Below are 24,638 nucleotides of genomic sequence, written 5' to 3'. Positions count from 1 at the left end.
ATGCAGCATCACCAAATATTGAAAATTGCAGCATCACCAAATATTGAAAATGGATTGCTTCGTTATAACTTTGCAGAACAATAGATGTCTCAATGTTTTGTTTGTTTCAACAGGGATGCCGCATTGGATATTTTTGTGATGGATCTAAAATGGAAGTTGCACTGCATCAAGAGCAGGTGTACATCTTAATATATTTGGTAAACAATTCGGCTATTTGAAATATTAACCACTGCACCCAAAATATTTGGCAACAAAAAAATCTACATTTCACACATTTTTACAGACGACAGTGTTTGCAGAATATTTGTATTGTAAGTTAAATACAAATATTCCAGGAAATCTTTTTTAAAAATCTGAAACATTTAAGAAAAACTAGGCGTAATTGCAAATCTATCGCAGCGGTTATGAAATGTGAGTGGAGCTGGTCACAGATGTTGTGCAGAAGGTGCCGTGGTCTTATTTGAGTGCCGCATTACATCTGTTGCCGCTCTTCATCATCAACGCTCCACCTGAAATCTCACCACATCCCGGTCGGAAAGTCTTAGCATTCGAAAACACTGCACGTGGCAGCAATTGCCAACCTTTAGATTCATTCTGAACGACAAGATTTAAAGATATTCACTTCTGAGGTTGTACGCCGAGGCCTGGCCATTGGTATTGTACATCCCAACTACCTCCGTTACTGGAGGATATAAATTGCCATGGCTTCTGGGACTTCGGAATCGAGCCTGGCCTTGGTGCCCTACCAGAAGTTGCTGTGCTTGCACATGATAAATCACGGCGGATTTGGAATTGTGTACCGGGCACGTCACGCCGATTGGAACATCTCCGTGGCCATCAAGTGTCTGCGCTTCAGCGGGTCCGTGTCTCAACAGTAAGCCTCGCACAGTTGTCATTTGCGCACACCGCATACATAATTTGTCTTCTTTTGTCAGGCATGCCATCTGCATAAGGATCATCAGCTATGGTAAATGCACTACTGGATAAAGGCCTCCTTGAGCAGCTGTCTTCTTTCAGAATCCTGCGATGTAAAATGTATTGTCTTTTGTAAAGTGTTCCTTGCAATGGATCAGGTTTTCCCTTTGCAAGGGAGGCAATGTTTCATGCATCTCAATTAATTTTATCTCCTGGTTTAAATACAGGATACATACTTGGAAACGGTTATTTCTATTCTATTTCGGATTTATACAGCGCCATTTCTGATGAATATCTTTTTAAAAATGCCATGAATTTAACACACTTTAACCTACGTATAATAATACAGTAATTGTTAAAAGTGGAGGTGAATAGTGCAGGTTGATGCGCTGCACTGAGAACCTGATGACCTGAGTGTGTTTCCTAACCACGGCGAACAGCAGTAGTGAGTGATACCTTAAACGGCCTTCTGCTTCCTGTTCACAACCCATACTGACCGGCGTGGTGAAATATGGTCAAACAACTGCTGTGACCCATGAAAAAACTGGGGGAGGCCTTCATCTAGAAGTGGACTGACAAAAGGGCTGTGAAACATTCTTTGTATTTTTATTTAAAGCTTTCGTGACTGCAGGGATTCATGTTCTTGGTTCTTTCGGTAAAGTCACGTAGAAAGAACCAATAATATTATTTGTATTCATTTATAAGGCTATGGAGTAAATCTGAGTCACTTGCACTGATGAACAGGCATGATTAAGGACTTCAAACGTGTTGGGTAAGTGGAATGCTGATTACATGGACAAGTTTAGAGCTATTTTAATCAATCGAGAGTGTTAAGCTGTTGCTTTGTGCAGTGGGTGCATTTTCTGCTTGATTTAATCTGAATTGCTGCTAAATAACAGTGCTTAATATGACAATTTTAGTGGCAACTTACACATAAGCTCAAACACTGCTGCAGTGCAGTAATCCTACAACCGAGATAGTGGAAGAACCCCATTTGAGCCATTTGAAATGTGGCCGAGTTGGCCAATAAGCACTAGAATTGAGTGTAGTCCTCCCCAATTGTGCTGTACCCCTGAACACCAGTGCCGGCTTAAGCTAGTGCGGGGCCTGTAGCATATGTTATGAAGGGGCCCATAATTTAAAAAAAACACAATATTAAAATACAAATGTTTAACTTGCATAATAAAGCAATTGTATTTTTTCATTTGCTATACATCCACGATAATACGACAAATCGCCAGCCTTAAACACTCAATTTATAAAAAAAAAAATTGAAGGCAGTATAGTACTATATTAATAGAGCAAGTGCAGAATCACTGAACAAGGATTGATAGCTTGAAAGCATTTAGTGCGGGGCCCTTGAAAGTGCGGGGCCCATAGCATATGTAGATACTTTTGCTACTGGCATAATCCGGCACTGCTGAACACCCATATCAAAGCGATGCACACGACGAGAGAGAGGCCTCAATTCCTTGTCGCAATGCGTTCAATACGATCGTTTAACACTACTCTGTGATCCAGTAGTGCAAGCGTCGCGCTGAGCACTGATGTGTGGCTTGTCCTGCCTGAATTCAGATAAGTAATCGTGCGTAGCTTCACATGCAAATTCATTGCGTGCGCCGAAAGTGGGAGGAGGCAGCTAGGGCATTATGGGAGAAGCATTGACCATGAGTTGCTCGGTGAACGCTCACCTCTCCGTACGAACCTGCTCATGGAGTGGTACAGGTCAAAAACTGATCAGGGGTATTGTTCGACGAGTAACACAATTTTGGTGAGTGTGCGGACAACCCTTTTGGGTAATGAGATGCACAATATTTAAAACCATGGTAAGGTCAAACGGCACAAGCGGCTGCAAAAAGCGGCCATATGGCTTTCTGTAGCAACAGCTGTGCCCGTGCAAATAGTGCACCACATGTGCATTTTTTCGCGTGTAATTAATCATAATTCGTAATTGTCATTATTCATTTCCGTGGGCGTTTGCAAACAATGCTATTTTGAATTCCCCTCTCCGTACCATAAAATTATGCTATTACAGTACAGCTATGTTTTTGCCACAGAATTGTTAATTTTTTTTAGGAACACTAAAATGTACAATTCTAAATTCCGCACAGCAATATGAATCATTACTCGGACTTCTACACCGGTACGGTTTACCCTAGAATTTGTACGCAAGTCAACAATAAAAGGCTAACCCAAACATTAAAAGAAAATGATTGAAACCACATTTGGACCCATTGAGGGCTGCCGTTATTTTATTAAAATGGATGGAATTTGTAATTTACCGGTAGCTTGCCATCAATTAGAATCGTTTTGCAAGCTTTAATCTACGAGCTAGATGAAATATGCGCGTTGTACAAGTGTGCGTGTTCACAGGACGCAAGTGTACCTACGCATGCTTGCGTGTAAATAAAAGCTGTTCAGAGGTATAGACTCCACACTCGAGTTTTCAGAACATATATGCTCTCACATCAGTGCTTTGTAATGTTATACAATTAAGATAATAGACTCTAGATTCAAAATATGTATCACGTCGGGTTGATGCGATTATATTATGGAATTTTACGTTTTTTGGTGGCTCTTCTAAGATCCTTCTGATACTATACTGTCAAAATATGTGGCGATCCATTTATAGACACCCCACCAAAATAACGTAGATAAGTCAAAAATACTTTCAAAGCCACTCCATCCCCACAAATTATCATTCACTCACGTATTTTAAAAGATTGGCCAGTTAGGGACCTAAAATTTTGATTTAAAGCTTTCGTGACTGCAGTAATTCCCTTCAACGTGACTTTACCGAAAAAGCTAAGAATATGAGTTAGAGACCTATTTACATTTGACACATGCTTCTGGGACAGCGTACAATGAACGTTCAACACGGTGGCACCATTATGCATTTTATTAGCCACTGTTTCTAGAAGGCCCACCACAGTGAAATTAATGCTTGATCGTTTTCATTGATCACATCATTAACTGCCCTCTGTACCTGATGGGTTTTAGTTTGAGAAATCAAGGCTCTTGTTGCTGTAAGTTGTGGAATTTTAATTGAGGTCCGGTGTGTGTGTGTTGGTATGCACACACGTATGTGTGTGTGTACGCGAGCATCCTGCATGGGGGAGCGGTGGCATAGCGGTTGGCACATTTCACAAAAAAATCTGGTGACCAGAATTCCATTTCTACTCATGGTCAGCATGAGTGGCATATATCGGACCCTCTCCAGGGCCTTCCCTAGCTCGACTTGGCCTTAAATGAGTACCTGGTGTAGTGTGTAAAAACCGGCACTTAGGAAGACAAAGGCAGCTGGGTACGGTGTAGGACACACCACCTCCCTCGTGTGCCACACAGGCCTTAATATGTGCTCACTAACGCACACTCTCCGTCTACCTGTGTAGGGCTACACGAGGGATATTCGGTTTTTTTAATTCACCTTTTGTGTGTGCGTGTGCACACACATTCGTGTGTTTGTTGTCTGCCTTTCCCAGGGACCGAGAGAGCCTTCTAGCGGAGGCCGAGAAGATGGTCCGCGCGCGATTTCAGTTCACCCTGCCCGTGTTGGGCATCTGCAATGAGCCCACGTTCCTGGGCATTGTGATGGAGTACATGCCCAACGGCTCACTTGACACCCTACTTCACCAGGTATTTCATGGTTTTCGATTTCGCTGTTTTGAATATTAGATTATTTTTTTTGAAAAAATATATATTTAATCATTTGTATTTTTAAGAGCTATGTTTAACTAGTTAAATACTTTTGAACGTCAATAATTTAATTGAAATAAGCTAAACAAAAATATTGCATTTTTTTAAAGTATGCTTTATTTAAATAGTTTAAGTAAAAGTAGGATCACATAATGGACGTTTTTGCGGGAAATACATGGCCGTGTCATATTACAAATGGCATTACTTCCCCAAACGTAATATTTTCAGATCAATCTGAAACATGTACATTTGGATCATCAAAACATGAGTTTCAAGTTCATCTAGAAATAGGGAAATTGTCCTGATGATCTGGCCCCATGCCACTGCCATCGCCATGTGGCAAAAGCAAGAAAAATATATTTATCCTGGCCTGGTTGTGCTTGGAAAGTGCTGGAGTCCACATGACCTGACCAGGATCACAAGCGTAACAGAAGGCCAGGCTCCCAGCTGCTAAAGTTTTTGTTTTGTCCCTGCCAAAGGAGCTTTCTAACTGCTGCTGTTATTACCACTTCCGTTTCTTTTTTGCTTGGCCCAGAGACGCCGGCAGCCAGCCTCAGACAGCTGGCATGCAGATCGTGTTTCTGTGTCTCGCTGTCCCGCGGGGAGTATTGCTGTGTGGCACGGTGGCCGAGCAAGATGCTCTTGCAAAGCCTGCATGCGCTGCAGCTCACCATTTCTTGACGATAGTTTCCCTGAATCGCTTCCCGCCAAAGGGGGGCCAAGTGACAAATCCCATGGCTGGTACTTTCGTGCCAATTTGGACCCAAACATTTGTGGAAGCATGGGGACTTATGTCATCTCGGTTCCATTCGTCACCGTTCTCTGTTATACTCCACATGTATGCCTGATGCGTTGCGACAACCTAATGTTTGCCACTTATGACCCGTTCATCGAGGTTTATTCTCATTCTCCCTGTTCTCGTTCGTGAATCGTAAGGGTGTAACAATTTATCGTTTCATATAATTAATGTTTATATCACAATAGGTGCATAGAATTGAGTGTGTGCAAGATCGTTCGTTATTTGTGTTGTGTGTGACGCCTTTGGAAGCTTGAGGTCACAATATTCGCCATAACGTTAAAAATTTATATATTCTTATATTGAATCAGGACCCTGAATTGTGACATTTCATCGAATTGCTGGGTGAGGAGGGGCATGAGGTGGCATTCAACGAACTAGCATCAATTACGAGGCGTTCTTCTCGACAAACAAAGCGATCTGCACTGGGGGCTTAATGATTAGCGCTCAAATCTTAAGCCCATTCACAAGCCTGCAAACCAGTCGTGCAGGTGACGGCCAAAATGTTTAATTTCCCACCGTACATCGACGTTACAGATCCCGCTGTCACTTGGACGTCCGATTGTGGTTGAAACCTCCCACCTGGAAGACCAATGTCCCCAACACGGCTTAACCAGCGGTAGTGATTGATCACGCAGCGCCTGTGGTTTTTTCTTCTGCCGGGTTGAGTTTATTTATTGGGGGCAGGCTGGCCCCATGAGTCCCAAAAAAGTAGGAATTATTTTATTTGGCTTGTGCAGATTTTGCCTTTTTGCTGTGAGCCCCTGCAATTTAAACAAATATCTGTTCACAGTGCTTGCCTTCAAGGGGTTAATCCCTGCGACTTTTCATTCTTCATTTGAAAGGTTATGACCAGCACTTTTAGGATTTCAGAACAAATAGACTGCGATCCAGATTTCTAGTGCATGCCATTTGTTCACGTGCAGTGCCCAGTGCCATTTAATCATTAAGAACATAATGCAGTTGAACTATGTATGCAATCCAATAGTGAAAATATTGAACGGTTTCTTTTTATGTGACCAATCGTTACTCTTTCATCAGTGTGTACCCTGACTTGTCAGATTGAGTATATGTTCTGTTGACAAGTACAAAATTAACCACGTACAACGATCAGCACTTTCTAATTGAGATAATTGGATAAAGTTAAATTTAAGGTATTTAAAAAATATGTATCACATGCCTAACGCTGCATCTCTAGTGTGGCATGTGCATATTTGTATAATGGAGGCAAATATGCTGAGCTTGGTGCTTCCTATTCCATCTCATAAGTGGTTCTTGCCTTAATAGGTGTTCGCAGACAGTAATTTTCCCCTGAAATCTATAGTGCCCCTTTCCTACTGGCACATCCGAGCCACGCGCCAGCACGCGCCCCTCACCGAACGCGCGTTTTTATTTTGGCTATTTGTCACCCCGAACCGGAACCAAACCGTGATGATCTGGCCTCACTAGACATACGAATCTAGCTCGGGGCAAAGCAGGGACAGAAGTGGGCCTAGTAACGCTTCATTTCATTGCATGTGACGTCAGCTGGCACGCAACTCAAACACAGCGTCGCCTGCGCACGTCTTTGCTTGTTCGTTGCGCGTGACGCACGGCTCGAACCTTCGCGTTGGAGAAACGACCACGGCTCTTCCCGAGCGACGCCAGGCTGTCCTCAACGAGAAGCACCCCCCACCCCCCCACCCCCCCCCCCCCCCCCCCCAACGCGGCTCGGCTGTGCAAAGTAGAAAAGGGGTTCGAGACAAAATGGACAATTTTACCTTTCCCCGCTGCGCCCGCACAGAAAGCCGTGTACCCAGAGCTGCCGTGGCCGCTGCGCTTGCGCGTGCTGCACGAGGTGGCGCTCGGCGTCAACTTCCTGCACAGCCTCGAGCCGCCGCTGCTACACCGCGACCTCAAGGCGAGCAACGTGCTGCTCGACGAGGAGTTCCACGTCAAGGTGAGTGGGCCCGCCCGCTCCCGTGCGCCTGCCCCGACGTGTTGGTGAGCAAACGCTCAGTGCTCGTGGATTCTTAATTAAAACTGTGAAAAAGTAGGGAGGTGGCTAGGTGGCAGAGAGGTCCGAGCGATGAACCGGCGCCGCTGAGATATCCACGGTTTCAATTCCAGGCAGCTGGCTGTGATTAATCTTGGTTCCCCAGTGTCGTGCGCTTATGGTTTCAGCTTGGTCGTCATTGACTGCACACAAAAATAATAATAATAATAATAACTTGGTTCTGCACTTAATTTGGCTAAATTCCAGCTCTCTGAGAATGAAATGTCAGTAATTGTAATGCAACACACATTACTACCAAATGCAGAGCGGGTGAGAAAGTCCTTCCCTCCACCTTATGGAGCATAGCTCACTTGAAGGGATCACCACAGAGGTAGCTCCATGTGGAGCAGAAGGTTATCTGCTGAATATCGATGTCGAGGCCCACTGTTAGTAGAGCACGCAACGGAGAAATGCAGGTTATCTGTAGTCCAGAGAGACTTATATTTACATCTCAAATGTATTTCAATTATTATTTTACTTCACTCTAGACTCATCAGTTAATTGTGCATTTTTTTTCTTGGCAGCACAGCATTCAGGTCGCTGATCACAATCAGGAGAATTTTCTCGTTGGAAAATTTAAAATAAAGTCTTCAAATGTAGAAACCCTTTCATTTGTCAGTCCACGTAGAAGTCAAATGTGTTTTAGTTTACGAGCCTGTGGGCTTTACAGTCCAATATGATCAAGCACCATTTGTTGAATCCAGCAAACTGTTTAATTATTTTTAATAATGATCATCAGAGACGGAACTGAACAAATCCTGCTGGGTTGCCAGATATTATTGGCAAGAGTACTCCATCTCACCAACTGGGCCCTGATCAGCGAAACTATTCTAAATAACCATGATGGAGTGCTGTGGAGTATTATGGATTATAAATGACACATTAAATTCTCCACTTAAAAATAAAGTATTATTTTCATCTTTCAGCCTCAGGGTTTGCCATATACCAGCATTATCCAGCAGTAGTTGCTTCAGCAAGCAAACTCTGGACCTATTTTGACCATTTGAGTCTCCTCACTAGAAACCTAAAAAGGTATCAGTGTCTCAGAATGGTTTTATATGATGAGACCCAAAATGTTGAAACCAGTCCAGGGTTTATTTGCTTAAACAAAAGTTGCTGGATAATATTGGTCCAGAAAGCTCAGGAGCTCATGGACTAAAAATAAAATATATTTTTTTCTGGATTTGACGATTGGGGCGCAGGTTATTTATTTAATGTTGCACAATGGGCACGTAATTGATTTCCATGAAAAGGACGTTTTTAATGTTCAAGGCAAAATAATAGTTGGCCCAATGCCCTCCCAAGAGGAAATCGAGAGCTGCCTCTCCCGGAGGCCCTTTTTCCAGGATTGGCATGGCCAAGTATTTTTTTTTCTGTGGCACCTTTTACATTTTTTTATCTTTTATACAAACAGAAAAAAAACTCTGTATTCATACCCACACCATTTGATGTAGCTAGGTCCACCAGTGTCCTGGCTGGCTGGAAAAATCTGGCTCCGACAGACTCAGACAAGCTTACTTTCAGGAATCCCCTCGGTTGAGGGCAAGGTGCCACGACGACGGTGGAATTCGGTGGAACCTTCAAAGTTTGCACAAGTGTAAGGCATTTTGCGCAGGAAACCACTGCACATGCGTGTGGGCGTTGGAGAGGCAGTCGGGCACCGGAGGGGTAGGGGTGAGGGTGGTGCGCACTGCTATGGGTGTGTCCACTTGGTAGAACAGCACTCGCCAGGCTTGGCTTTCATCACAAAGGCGCAGTCATATTGGGGGATTTTTTTTGGGTGAAATTACATGCGGGGCAACCCGTTGTCTGATTCCATTCGCGCTCTCCCCCCGGTGGCATTCAACAGTCGAGACGTTTACAGAGCCATGGAGGAAAGAGAAAAAAAATAACGGCTCTTGGGGTCGTAATTGAGTTAATCATTGTATTTATTAGAGGGGCCAATTTGTGCGGCAGCGGGTTAGCAAAACATGCCCGGGACCCGAAGCTGCGCAAACACAGCCACCGCCCGTGCGTCCATATTCCTCTTGGAGGACTACGGTTCAGCGGCCTTGCTGGGAGATCAAAGATATAATCGGCAACCTCTGGATTGCAAATCCAATATTCTCACCATTACAGCAGCACGGGAGCAACCCTTCACCTGGTATAACTGTATTGAATCTGGAGGGCATTTGGCCTTGTTATATTAACAGATAGTAACTTGCAAATACGAAACTCAAAAATAAATATCACCTCATTTTCAACCAGTTAAAGTGATCCTCCAATTCTGTTGCCACCGTATGCGAATGTACACTTATTTACTCACCGTTACAGCATTTTTAACATCGTAATTTCAACACAGAGTGCCACCCGGAGGAGTGTACAGTATGTCGCGTGCGTGGCTGCGTGGGGAGTGGTAGGGGAGCTGTTGGCACGCTGCGCTACGAACCCGGCGGCCTGGGTTCGTGTCTCGCTCACGGCCGACACCAGTGACAAATATTTGATCCAGTGCTGGTACCCTCCCCTAGGTCGACTCAGCCTTAAATGAGTATCTGGTGTGGTCTGTAAACATCGCCACGGGGGGAGACAAAGGTGGTCGGGCTTGGTTGCTGGCCATCCACCCCCTCGTGTACCGTGCCAGCCTTCATAGGTGCGACTCGCTAACAGCACTCGCCCCAACAGTCTTGTTAAGGCTACACGGGGGATCTTTGTCTCGGGCTGCAGTTGGGGGATTTCGGGCTGGCCAAGTGGCGGCAGCTGTCCCTCGCGTGCTCCTCCGTGCACTCCCAGGCGGGCACGGGCACTGTGTTCTACATGCCGCCCGAGGCCTTCGAGATGCACTACCGCCCCTCCATCAAGTACGACGTCTACAGGTCGGTGCGCCGTGCCTGGGACAAAAACTCGCGCTGACAAATGTACCGGCCTGGGTGAGGGGGTGTTTGGTGCACAGTGGTAATGCTAGCGCCTCGCCCAGCGTTAGGGAGGCGGGGAGGGGGGTGACAATGCATTGAATAATTTATATAAATTCCGACGCTCGCCATGCATGCATTGCATCGCGTGCGTAAGGATTGATGTTTTTCGATTTGTACATGTTGTACGTAACGGTTTCACTTTAGTCACGTGGTAACCCCACAGCCAAACCTAAGTTTGCCACGCGGTTCATTGCACCGCAAGGAAGGGAAGACAAATTGTTTCACGTCTAATAATGTATATTTATTTTTCTTTCTTCAGTAATAATGTATATTTATTTTTCTTCAGTAATAATGTACGCGCATAAATTTGCATTGGCAGTCGCCGTTTGACCGCTTTGTCCACAGCAGTCGGAACCCGGCGCGTTTATCGCCGTGTTCATCGAACGCTCGCGTGCTGCTCCCTGGACTTTCGTTTTGACCCTTCCCTTTGATCGTGGTTTCTGTTCCAGTTACGCCATCTTGTCTTGGGAGGTGCTGACACGCCAGCGCTCTTTTGAGGGTGAGTGAGAGTGGGGGTTTCTTTTTTCTTTTTACACAAATTACCCGACAGCTATGTTCCTCTTTAAAACACCTGACCCACATCTCAGCTGACAAATTGACAACGCTTGTAACACAAAGGAGAAGTCCACTTGTGTGTAGGAATAGCCAGATTTGGGCATAGTACAGTGAACCTACAAAGTGTACCATAAAGAAAAGCAATGTCTCCTGTTTTCTTTACTCCTCGGCAACTTTGCATTCCTTCTCAGTGTAATAGTGCATCTTAATCTTCTTCCTGTTATTATCCCCACCCATGTGTGCGTGGTCTGCCTTCCCGGTACTCTTTCACCACTCATGCCTGTTCAGGGCCATCCCCATGTCCACTTCTTAATGCAATTCTACGTAAACCCACATTTCGCGAGACCCCGAACAAGTCGAATGTCCGTATTCGGCGAGTGGCATATGTAACCCCCCCCCCCTACACCGTTGCATTTGTCAGATCCACATTTCATAACTGATTTCGTAACAACCGTGAAGAGGTCACGATCGCTTGAAATGTAATCCAGGAGGAACCTGCTTTCGCAGCTTGCGTTCGCTTGGTGGCATAGTGCAGCTTTACTCTGCGCGTGTGGAGTCCATGATTGTTCACATGGCCCCACTTTCCCGGGGGGGGGGGGGGGGGCAGTGGGGGGGGGGGGGGCTGTCGACGGTGACTTTTCCAGACACAGGCTTTTAAAAAATGCTGCCCTTGTTATTGCAGCAAACAAGCAAGAAGGGGCCGCATCAGTAGAAAAGGCGGAATTTTTCCAACCATAACAGGCCACCGCTTTCGGATTTCATATCCCCTACAGCAAACTAATATTCCGCTGCGCAGCGCCAAGTGGGATCTGTCGGTTTTGCAGATGTGGGTTTGAGCAGTGTTACGCAGATGGTAGACGTCAACGCTTTCTCTGAACCGGGCAGTGAAAGTTTACATTTCAGTAGTCACGCTGGTTCGTTGTGTGTCGGACGGTTGGGACCGTGTTCAAAACTGGATGCGTGACAATGATTTTCAACTTGCTAAAGCGCCCTGCTCAGGTATTTGCTCACCGTCGAAGAGAGACAGCGACCTCAGACGCAGGGAAACCGCAGCCAGTGTTTATTTAGTCTTTTTACTCAGCTTCTCAAGAGAAGGTACATTCAAACCTTAAGCGTCGTTTAGCTCCTCGGTACGTTTTCAGGTTTGTTCCTCGGTGTTGTTCGAAATGATGTCCAATGAAACGTCCGCGCATCTCCGATGAGCACGGTAGGCTACGTACGATGCGAGAGAAGAGCTTCAACAGGCATACAAACGTCGACAAAAGCATCAGACTTCATGGTGAAAAAAAATAAAAAATAAACACGATGTACAACCCCGAAATCGCATCAGAGAGCGAACTCTACAACACAACCTCCGATTAGAAGTTCAACATAGATACATACAACATAGATACATACAACATACACACATACAACATAGGTACATACAACCGCGAAAAACCTCTGCGTTCGCACAAGCATCGTTGGCTTTTGGATAATTCCGGGCGTACGCGGACTCGTTTTTTAAGACGACGCAAGTTACCGTGACAACGAGAGGCTTGCTCAAGGGCTAGCAGAGCTAATGCAATGGCAAACGTTGCATGTATAGTATGTAACAATTGGAATAATCAAGAGTCTACTGCCCGGTATCAATCCACTGTTGGATAAAGACTCCTCCCCACACACACACATCATGTCGGTCATGGAGGTTGTGTTTTTTTCCACACACTGATCGGTTCGGGTTTGATTAAGTCAGAGCTCCAGGGCCAATGCAGAGTTCACTCTCACTGATGTTTACCCTGTCTGGGAATTTGATCTCATGTCGCCGGTTTCATAGCGTGGTGAGCTGATGACTGCACTGTGAACCGATGCACCCCAGAGCAATCAATGGCATGGAACATACATCATTGGCCTAGATGTTTGTTACGACTAGATAAACATATTCAAAACATTTTGTACTGTCTGGGGTTGTAACAATTGATTAATGTTCATTTATCAGCTGATGATGATGATGCATTAATTGAATTGAAAATGTCAGAATCGATGTTTATTTTTTATTCCTAACAGCCATTTTCTATCCATCGTTGGATAAAGTCCTCACATCATTGACATCTTTCGCAGTGCTGCAATGCCACACATCCACCTCGCTCCTGCACATGAGCCCATCTCACCGTTGCGCCTCTACAGTGGTCAACCTCTTGGGCATATTGTCTCCCTTGGCTGCCATCCCATTACCAGTATCGTCTGTCAGCTGTCATCCCTTCTAGCGATGTGTCCTTCCCAAGCCCACTTACTGTTATGAAGAACCAGACCCGTGATGTCTCGTATTTTCTTTCATTCCACGATCCTTGTGTCCCTGCTCCCAGCATGCTTCTCTCACATGCTTCTTGACACACTTTTTTTTATCTATCTTCCCCAACTTCCACAGACCAGCGTGGCGATGTACGGTCATAAACAGCATCGCATTTTGTCAACATGCTGCACGTAATTGGCTCACATGATCCTCCAGCCATTAGCATGCTGCTACGTTCACCACAGTGTTTAAAAGAGATCATTCTTGAGTCAAGATTCTGGTCCTAAAGTTGTGGAAATTCATTGCCGCACCTCCGATTACGTACGGTGCGAAAGACGTTCAACACGCATACATACGAATGGCAGTGGGGGCAAAATAGCTGTGTGTCTTAGATTAATGAGGTTCTTAGGGTTACTTTGTAGGCGGGCTTGGTTAAGCAAACATTGTGTTAGGTAAGGCTCATCATTAAAAATCCCGTGACATGGCCCAAACCCTGGAATGGCAAATACATTTCAGTCCTTGTGGATATTACATATTTATACATTCGGTTAGGCTGTATCTACAATCAACTGTACACATCACTTCACATATCCCAATGTGCAGCATTTACCTAATTTCCAGATGGTAGTTTATGGGATGAATTTTATCTAGTGATGATTATCCTATTTTTTCCTGCTGTTATCACATAATTTGCAAATTGTTTTCCGTACACATCAACGATAATAAAATAAAACGAGTCGCATTATTTCAGAGTTAGTGTAGAGATTTGTTATTTCCGTACGCATGGGCATTATATCATATTCACAACAGCTACATTACAAATAACCCACAGATTACAGTGACTGAGTGACTGATGTAAATTCTAATGAGTTATAGAAGGGATAAAAATGTGAAATTTGGCATAATTATAGTCGAGTCTGCTTATGAATAGAAGAATAAAATGAATATTGCCCAGTTTGGTTTCACCCTCAGCGCAGGTCACCTTAAACGTATAAATTGCTGTAAATCTCTTGCTAAATACTCACATAACTAGAATGCGCATACATACTTAGATACGTACATAAGTGCATTAATCCAGAACAGGGAAATATTACAAATTTGAGCGATCACTCTTGACTGTTCAGGAAACATAGGCACAGGGCACGCTGTTGGACGGAGATGGAATGGCAGCCAAAGGAGGATGACTGCTGTGGGGTGAAGTGACAGAGTGAGATTGACTGTGGTTTTGCAAGTCCATTATGGACATTTTCATGCAGGATTGGCTAGAAAATGGCTCTTAGGCCCAAAACGATTCACCCCCTCCCAATTCTTGAGTTACAAGAAAACCATTAGCGCCCATTGTGATGCACAGTAGGGCCTAAATTGTCTGCATGGGTCACGTGAATGCAATAATTACAATAAATACAACACATTTAATGCACGTACCATGTTACACCCCTGCTAACTATATACAAAGACACATATCCCCATATATCCATTTCAAGTTGTTAGGGCCAAGTGCTGATAGTGAGCCCTATAAAGGCCTGCTTGGCCCGAGACGGGAGTGGTGTGGCCTGTGTCGCCTCAATGTCGATTGGCTACACACCACACCAGGTACTAATTTAAGTCGACCTAGGCGAGTCTCAGAAACGGTTGATGCATTTGTCACTGATGTTGGCTGCGAGCGTGAATTAAGCTCAGGTCACCGGGTTCCCAGCACCATACGTTAACTGCTATACTATCGCCAAGCTAGCTTTGCTATTTTCAGCACACACCCCCCCCGCCCGCCCCTCCAACCGTACCCACACGAACACCCCCTCGAGCTATAAGAACACAATCTCCTGTATAAGAACAATTTCTACCCCGTGGTTATAAGCACACCTGGCTTATAAGAGTGATTGAGCGCAATGGGGAACAAAATGTTGCAGCGAAATGTTTGCAACCCATGCAACAAGGGTGCATGCATCACCGCGCACAGCGACCGTTCTTTCACTGCAATGGCACATGGAAAGTGACGACACCTGTAGTCAAGGTGAACAGTGCTCGGTGGACTCCCATCAAATACACACGGACTGAGCTCAACTCTGCTGCTGTCTGCACAGCAGAACAATGCTACCACATACAGGAAAACATTTACCATTGCAACGTGGTTTCACAACACTGAATCGAGAAGCACACTGGCACCTTCCTAATTGTTTGTGTTGCCGTTTTTAAATAGTTACCTAATGCACAGACGGAGAATAATAGACCTTACTTTGTGCGGCCGCGGCTACGATCACCAAACTATGGACCACAAAACTTCCACATTGTCCCGAATATAAATTAGAAGGCGGTGCAGCTACAATTTACCAACCCTCAGACTAAGCAATTGGATGGCTAAATCACTTAGAACTGAATTTCCATTCGTTGCTCTTCATTGGCCATACGAAATCATTATTCAAAACAAATTGTAAAAATGTAATCATGAAGGCACAAATGCAGTTTACTGAAGTATACACTTTATTGTGGGGTGGAGTGGTGACGCAGTGGTTAATTTAGTGCGCTGTGAACACAGTGACTTGAGTTTAAATCTCAGTCACAGTGGCGAATTCTAAGTGAACTGGTTTTTGGGCATGCCCAAGGCTGACTTAACCTTCAGTGGGTACCTGGTGCAGTGTGTAAACATCAGCGTTGGAGACAAAGGCCGCAAGGCATGGTGCTGGCCACACAGCCCACTCATTAGTCATACACCATTCTTAATAGTTGCTCACTAGCAGCACTTGCCCCAACAGCCTGTTATCATATTCTCTGGATTAAAGGGAGCTTTAGAAAGTAATCTGCAAACTCAAATTGTGGGGTCATTTTGAATATAAGTTTGCTGTAGGGGATAAGTGTGTTTTATAATGGGGCGAATATGGTAATATGTAGAGCCGTATTCCAGAAGATGATTATGAATGTGCCGCTTTAAAATTGGGGGACATTTGCTTTCCGGACTGCAAGACGCACACCCAAATTTAGCTTTAAATATACGAGAGGGGTTGAGGGGAAGAAAAAAAACGACGCCTCATAATCTGGAGAAATGTGAGACGCAGTAAAGGCTGCACCGTCGTCTTTGCGCTCAACCCCACCATTCTGTTCCCCCAGACGCCGTGGACTCGACGCAGGTGATATTCAGCGTCTTCCGGGGCAACCGCCCTTCCACGTCCGAGAGCACGCTGCCCCTGTCCACGCCGCACCGCGCCCCGCTGCTCGCACTCGTGCAGAGGTGCTGGGCGCAGGACCCCGAGCAGAGGCCCTCCTTCCACGGTGCGGGCGCCCACGACAGTGCCCGCGCGGCCTGTCCCGTCGCGGTCTGGCACCTACTTACCGCCTGCACTTTTCCCACCTGCTAGCCGCCGCTCACTTATAACAGCAGCTTAATGTTTCGTGACATATCCCATAGCGTACCGAATGTCTCGGAGCGCAAATATATTAAATGATAGATGGAAGGGAACCGGGTGTTCACTGGGCATGTAGGTATGTATGTTGAACTTATATCGCCAACCGTGCTAATTCGAGGCGTGGGGGTAGGACAACCAAACACAAAAAGCAGTTCTCAAGAAATTAATTTTCAATCAAGATTTAAAAGTGCTATAGCTCTCCTGGCTTCCTAATATTGTAACGACACTCCGATTAATCAGATTACAATACAATATTTCCATCTCACAATCCACGTGTTAAATAATGTGTGCCAGAATCGATGACTGTTTTTTGATGCATCGATTGGCTTAAAAAAAAAAACGCAAATGCACTTAACTATACTGTACATTTTCTTGTAAATGTAGCAGTGGCATGCACTGTACTATGATTCCGCCAAATGAGTTTTGATTCCTGGCCAGGGCTAACATGAGTGGTGATTTCTGAACTGGTCCAGGCTAACCCCTGACCCCCTACCCCAACTTCACCTTCACCAACCAACACTGACCAGCGTGAGAAAGTGTGGTGAAATAACTCACATGACCGACATGGCTTGAGGAGGTCTTCATCTGTACATTTACAAGTTATATGTGCCAATAGAGGTGCTAGATTTACATGCAACATTAACAAAGTAATCCATTCTTGAACTGATTCACGATGCCGAATCTTGACAAATTAATTGAATTGGAAGGGTCTGACTTTCTCAGGAATTGTATTCACACATTATTAATGATCAGCCCTCACTTGTACCATTTTGCACCACACATGATAACATTGCAGCACGAGAATATTATTTGTCATCCATCCGTATGCTCATGGTTTAATTGTGTGATTGATGTTTTTGTTGCCTAGAATGCAGCACAGAAATGGAGAAGCTCCTAAGAGGCTATCAACCACGTGACTTGGCTATCGCCATTGTGCAGCTCGTGGAGCACAAGGTTGGCTTACTGGATGTTTTTTTTCCCCAAAATAGAAAAGTAATTCAGATGTTTCAGGTTTCAAAAGATTATATGCGCAAATTCAGTGATGTAATGTGCATTTGACTGGTGCAGCGTATTAGGGTACCAATGTTTGGAATACATTATTAAGTTCTTGACATTTATATGTATGATGGTCACATGACCAGGAATGCTCATTTAAGGGCTCCTGCTAGAGGTAGCCCCAAACAATGAATACCTAATTAAAAACAAAAATTATAATGCATTGGCAGTAGTGTACAAACACAATAAACATTTTAAAAAAACTTAACACGATCGTCGATAACTCTGCCTGAAAAGTAACGGTGTATAATCAGTGACCCTTCAGGTAATGGCCCCTCTTCATAGTACGTGACCTTATGGAGAATATGGCCACTATGCTGCACGAGTATACATGCCTTATTTTGATCTTTTGTAAAAGCCTCGTTGGCCTTACAAGAGTTAATGCGTGCTTCTGTCGCTACACTGGAGACGCAACGGTTCGTTTTATGTCGTCCTTCTTCTTCGCGTTGCCGTTGTCAGGAGAACGCAGAGCGGAGTTTTCTGCTATCTCCTCACGATGGAAAAAGTCTAGTTTCAGCGGTTGACAACCTGGAACTGTCATCCAACCTGTTCACGGTACAGTGCTACATCACCACCTGCCTGTCCTTCCACCACCGTAGTTTGTATTTGAGGCCCCTGTTGGGAAGTGTAAGAACAGGGGAATGAAAAGAGTTAAGGCGCAACCCTGCAATTACTTGCTCGTGGCACTGGTGCTGGAAGGGCCTCCGTTAGAACGAGCTCGAAAATGGGTAACTGGCCAACTCTTCCATGCTGGCGAGATGTCCTGGTAGAGGTAGAAATAACCACACTTGTGACCCCACCACAAGTGACCTACCAATGAACTAACAGTGGTCTACCGATTTACATTGCTGCTTGGACATTTAAGAAATTTACCACGTTGTTTCAACTGCCGTGCAAGGAGATCAAGCCAGTGACCTCTATATTGCAAGGCCAGTGTGCTACTAACGACACCACTTCAGCATCTGGTGGTGCAATGACAAAAGTGAAGAAATCATCATAGCAATAATGCCTTTTATTTATCCAGTAAAACCTCACCGAGTCCTAAGGGATTCTGCATTGAGATGTTTGGCCAGTGCTATTTATTAGTGTTTGGCATGTTGGAGCAATCCAGAGTACCCAAATCCGTGCAAGCAAGGCGATAACACTTTTAGCTGCATTCAAAAATAAATGAATCCATTGCTGTACTGCCAATCTTCTGCTCACTTGGCTGTCCAACCTCCCAGACAGTCTCCCATCTAATTTATAATGAAGCACCTAATTTATTTAAAAATGTTCTTTGTTCTTTCATGTTATTCAGATGACACAAGATGCACAGCCCAACAATACCCACGGTAGCCAGCCCCAATCCTCATATGTGCAGCAGGACCGCGCACTGGCGTGTGGTACGTCCTACCATTCCTACTCCTGCTGGTTTCAACGTTACATGGACATTTTACATTTGGTGTAATAAAAAAACTATATATATAGAATGTGCAGTAAGTCCTTTGTCCTTTGTATATTTGATGTCTATTTCCAGATGAAGTCAAATTCAACATTCTCAGCTCATCTCGTTGCTGTCCCAGCATCCCTCCTTCTCTGGACGGACACGAGAACATCGGGTGCAGATCAGTGGCAGGGGAGATGTCAATGCCAAGGGTCGGTATCGGAGCCGTGCCTCGGTCCACTCCAGGGTGCAGCCCAGTGACCGAGTTGAGGTCTCCAACTCCCAGGACGTGTGTCCTGCAACACCCAAAGTCTGCCCCTGGGATACTGGAAGCCGGCAAGGAGGCGGCCAGTGGACAAGGATGCAGTACGGATCTGCGTATACAAAGTTGCCCGATGCCACGTCCACTCACGGCCAGCATAAGTTTGTCACGCACGCACGCACGCATGCATACCAGCCTGCCTTCGCGAATGACAATATGATCGTTCATTATAATAATGTCAATAGATAATAAAGCGTAAAGATGCCACCCCTCAATTGCTCGCTCACACTGGTCAAAGGGCCTCTGCTAGAAGGAGCACTTGGGAGCCATGCGACTCGATACTTATTCACATTAAGTTCGTGAAAAATGTCTCACAGAGAAGTATTGTTCAAGTAAATGTGTAAGGGGTTAACATTATATGTACCGAATACATATTTTATTCATATGTGGTCGATTTCACAGAAACAATTACAAGAACAATGCACTCGGGTTTGCATTTAGACGTGACAATAACATTAGAATATACGTATTATGTAAAGCTTCTGTATGAGAACATTTATACTCTTAAACCACCCAAAATCCAAATAATGTGCAAGTATTTTTTTTATCCTGTTTTGAGCTCCATGCTGTAATTCCGTTATGATAGATTTTGCCGATGCATACAGAATATCTTCATAAAGAGCATTATGACACATTGTGAAAAAAAGTGTAAAAAATTGGACATTGTTAATACATTCCAGGAACACGAATGAAGAAGCAATTTAATTTCGGCACAGAAGTGTGAACAATGGAGCAAGTTTCTTGAATCCCAACCAGTATAAATGGGTTACATCACAATTAGACGATCAGCAGGGGGTAGGGCAAAGTGTGGGTACTCTCACCTCTTCCACTGCCACCTCTTTCGGGGGTCCCTCGAGCCCTGTAGTGGAAGCCCTTCCGTCAGCATGGAATGAACAAGCAATTGCAGGGCTGCACATTTTGTCCCCGAAAATGGTACGTACAAATTATCTTGCGGGCTTTGACGACGTCGTAACCACACCCCCTTTGCGAGCTGCTTGTGAACAGGGGCCGTTTACCGTCTCTTCCGACAGGCATGGCCGACATGAACAAGGCAAAGGAGGAGGCGGCGGAGGAGGAGAAGATCAGCAACAACGCAAGCACCGCGGGGCCTGGGAGCAACGCGTGGCAGGGCACGGGCGCAGGCGCGGGTGTGATGCCGTACCAGACGGCTCGCATGGCACGGGGCCTAAGTGGCGAGACGGAGTCCCTGCCCGTGCCCATCAGTGAGGAGGCACAGCAGCAGCAGCAGCAGCTCAGTGGATGCTACTCGATGTCAGTCCAAGACATGGGTGAGTGCCAGCCTGAGCGCGCGCTCAAAGCGACCGTGCTCCTGGAAACAAAACCCAAGAAAGAAAAGTGTCGCTCAGCGATGCATTTTTTTTCGATTGGTTGCTCTATGCCTGAGATGACGATGTTAAAAAGCTGACGGCGATTGTGGCCAAAGTTGTGACTGGGTTTTCGCTCTCTGCTCGCAAGTAGCAAACATCTTTGGCAAATGTTACACGGGTATATCCATCCTGTTTTCCAAATGCCCTTTGACTTAAACACACTCATTTTCATCAAGTGAATTGGAAACCCCCTGTATGTGTTACATATTTTTACGTATCCCCCCCTCTCGCCTCTTTGCAGTGCCTTTACCGGAGGTGTGCGAGTGGGTCATGCAAAGACGGGACTTGATCATCCAGCAGATGACAGAGGCTTGCCTCAACCAAATTTTGGACTCCCTCGTGGCACGCAACCTCATCATGCGGGAGGACTACGAGTCCGTGTTGACGCAGCCAACTCGCACGGCCAAGGTTCGCCGTCTCCTGGACACCTACAGCCCCTCCTTGCCCACGCAAGAGCCCGTCGCCAACATCATCGTACACAAGCTTCTCTTGAACAAGCAGATGGGACTCAAGCCCTTCCCCACTTTGCCCAGCTAGGACCGTACTCCTGCTTCAACAGACATTTTCCTCTTCACCTCGAATTAGCACGGTTAGCTACGTACGGTGCGAAAGAAGTTTAACATGCACACATTCACACAGCGACATGGCCGAGCGGTGACGCATTTGCCGCTTGTTGCAGGGAGTTTGCAATTCGAACCCAACGGTTGCCCTGGTTATTTCACTACTGCGGTGAAGTACGGTAAAAAAACAATTCCCATGCATGACACAACATAGGCAGGCCTGCATCCTGAGTGGATTGACAAAGGGTTCTAAATTATTATTATGTTGATGTTCCCACGGTTATGATCGTTATCGCAATGGCTGTTGTAATAATGTACGATGTTTAACGTTATTGTTTTGATCACCATTAGATAACACTTTAAAATTATCTCAGCTTTACATAGGCTTTCGCGACCAATATTCATAATAAAGGTTTTTGGGTTAGATCGCGTTATTTATAAATGTGTCGCAACCCTCCACCACCCGACATGGCCAATACATAAAAAATGTATCACGTTGACAAAAGACAAATAGTTCACTACTTTAGCCCACCGGTGTGTTGAGTGAATCCACAACATTTACAATTTTTGAGCACGACGTTTCACTGGTAATTACATCCAGCATCATCGGGCAATTCGCCAGAATAGTGAAGCCCTCCACCTGCTCCCGGTCTTAAATAGAGCAGCAGGGTGACGTCATCATTTAACCCAATCAGGTGCAGAGATCAGAGGCGGAGGGGGGGTATTGTAATAATAAAATATATTAGTAATCAAATTTTGATTTAAAGCTTTCATGACTGCAGGGATTCATATTATTGGTTCTTTCGGTAAAGTCACGTGACTTTACCGAAAGAACCAAGAATATATTAGTAATCAGTTAATTGTTATGATTAGTAATCAGTTTTAGATTAGTAATTAGTTGTAATCTGTATTATTTAATAACTGAACCCAAATACTATACCCAATCATGTGCAGAAATCAGAAGTGGGGTAAAGTAGTGAACTATTTGTCTTTTGTCAACGTAACACATTTTTTACTCATAACAAACTGACATTTTTTACTGATTGGCCGTGTCGGGTGGTGGAGGGTTGCGACACATTTATAAATAACACGATCTAACCCAAAAACCTTTACTATGAAGTATCTTTTATATTTTCAGAATTTGCTTTTCCATCTGGTATTCGGTGACCTCTTCTATCCCCTCATCAATGGTCAAGAGGTAGGCTGTGAGATTATTGGAGTTTTAACTGATCACCTTATCCATAACAAAGCAATGGTTTCGGCATGACATGAAACATTGGAAATAATTCGAATTGTGTGTGTTTATAATGGGAACTGGACTAAGACAAACATCCTCAGATATCATTCGGAAAATACAATTGTGCCAGGTAGGACATGCGTGCAGGATGGGTGAGGTTCCGATTGTCAAGACATACATTGGAGTTGGTCTCCACGAATCTGGCAACTAAGGGGAAGACCTAAGATACTGTTAAGGCACATCTTGGGAGATTACAATATGTATTGTCCAGCAGATGCACGATCTGGCGCAGGGTAGAAAACCTTGGCAGTGACATGCGGTGGCATCATTGGCTTTGGTTATGGTGACATCGTGATCTTTGATCTTGGTTGAATATTGCCAGATATTACCTTAAATTTTGATTTAAAGCTTTCGTGACTGCAGGGATTCATATTCTTGGTTCTTTCGGTAAAGTCACGTAGAAGGGAAACAATAAAATAATAAAAATATAAAACAATACAATTCTCACGACGTTTCGACTGCAATCATCATCCCTTCTACGTGACTTTACCGAAAGAACCAAGAATAGATATTATCTTGTTTTATGCTATTTTAATTGTTTCCTGCAGCATCCCCTTGAAATATTGTATACCACTCCACTTTGCCTAGGATATATTTAATTGCAAAGCAGTGAAGATGCTATGTGCACTTTTTTTTAAAGGTAAAATTCTTAAATAATATATTCTTAAATAATATATCATTTTTCTCCAGAATTGCATTTCATTCCAAGTTACATTTTAAGAGAAGTTTTTTTTACACGTTGAGGATTTGCCAGACTGGTCATGCAATACTTTTTCAGAGTAAATTTCTGTCTTTAGCCGTTTTGTAAACACTAAAAGGATTTGTCATTTCGTAGTTTTCATTTGGGTGTTGTTATAAGCATGGTTGGAGTTCATATTTTTTGCTAATCTGTATTTTATATTTTTTGCTAATCTGTATTTTATTTAAAAAAACATTCTCTAAACTGAATTAAACAGGAAATAGCGATTTTTATCATCGCGGTGTTTGTAAGTAGCACTTCCCAGTTCTTGTAATGTGTAGCAAAAGTTATTTTTTTTAAATGCTTCGCTATCTCGGCGAGAGCAATTTGCAGCTTACGAGTGCTACAAGTTTACCAGTAATGTCTGCAGAATATTAATAACCACAATTCTCGCATTTATGTGCTAATCTCTTCAGCTCATTTAAACGTGTCATGTTATCGTCCATGAACGTGGACGTATTTGCAGCAGTTGAAGCTCACCATTTCCACATTCACGTTGCAAAGACGTCGCAAGCATCGCGAGAGATGGTGGCGAATTGTGCATGCCTTCATCCAGCAACAGATTGACCATGTCTTCGGATAATAATATGTCAGTCTGTGAAATAACACGTATTGTGACAGGCAGCCAGTAAAAATAATTTCTGGGATATTGCTGCTGAGTTTAGACCTGCAGTAAGCGCTCGGCATGTAACGCTGGGTCTGTTAGATTCACATACTTTATCCTCACAATACGAGACGTCGAATCGTGCGTGTGAGAATCAATTTACAACTTATGGACGGTTGAATTTTTTTTACAGTGAACAAAACTGCGAAATAGAGATTTAATTTTGTTAATTTTAGCAAGAAAATCCAAACGGGATGGTAATGAGGCAAAACGACTCTCTCTGATTGCATCCCCAAACTTTGAATACGTTAACATAAAATATTTTCAGCAGGTGTATGTTGTGTTATTCTTGCCTTATCCCCCTGCAGGTGTGTGGGTGGGGAATGTAGAAAAATGTTGTGGTGCATAATGAGTGGGCCCTCCTTTTTGGTATTTATTTTTGCTCAGCAATTGTCATTGACGTGGCCTTGCTGCGATTCTTACACCAGGAGGCCCCAAAGTGTGGCCCACGTATGGGATATACGGGACTGTGTCTTTTATTAAAATGTTAAACACATTTGTGCATCTTTGTCCTGAGTTGGTTGTTTATTTAGTCAAGATAAAATTCGATTGAAATGGTTGCAATTTTGCA

At 44.3% G+C, this 24,638-nt stretch overlaps 1 protein-coding gene across 2 annotated transcripts in view; it reads left to right on the top strand.

The window, feature by feature from the left end:
• The window catches only part of LOC116944190 (receptor-interacting serine/threonine-protein kinase 2), a 29,771-nt gene extending 5,208 nt beyond the window's left edge, over positions 1–24,563 (top strand). For both annotated transcript variants that reach the window (XM_032957696.2, XM_032957695.2), the window contains exons 2-13: positions 114–874; positions 4,398–4,551; positions 7,191–7,346; positions 10,146–10,294; positions 10,843–10,892; positions 16,323–16,484; positions 17,487–17,572; positions 18,134–18,229; positions 18,972–19,056; positions 19,191–19,520; positions 20,451–20,708; positions 21,049–24,563. In XM_032957696.2, coding sequence (XP_032813587.2) covers positions 702–874; positions 4,398–4,551; positions 7,191–7,346; positions 10,146–10,294; positions 10,843–10,892; positions 16,323–16,484; positions 17,487–17,572; positions 18,134–18,229; positions 18,972–19,056; positions 19,191–19,520; positions 20,451–20,708; positions 21,049–21,344 — 1,995 coding nt within the window. In that variant the 5' untranslated portion in view covers positions 114–701 and the 3' untranslated portion in view covers positions 21,345–24,563. The remainder of the gene's footprint in view (positions 1–113; positions 875–4,397; positions 4,552–7,190; positions 7,347–10,145; positions 10,295–10,842; positions 10,893–16,322; positions 16,485–17,486; positions 17,573–18,133; positions 18,230–18,971; positions 19,057–19,190; positions 19,521–20,450; positions 20,709–21,048) is intronic.
• The last annotated feature ends 75 nt before the right edge of the window (positions 24,564–24,638 follow it).

This window comes from Petromyzon marinus, chromosome 20 (assembly GCF_048934315.1).
Source record: "Petromyzon marinus isolate PM22_M1 ecotype Great Lakes invasive population chromosome 20, UKy_Petmar_22M1.pri1.0, whole genome shotgun sequence".
Taxonomy (NCBI): Eukaryota; Metazoa; Chordata; class Hyperoartia; order Petromyzontiformes; family Petromyzontidae; genus Petromyzon; species Petromyzon marinus.
The sequence above is the reverse complement of the archived record's forward strand: the minus strand, read 5'-3'. Positions and strand labels throughout refer to the sequence as shown.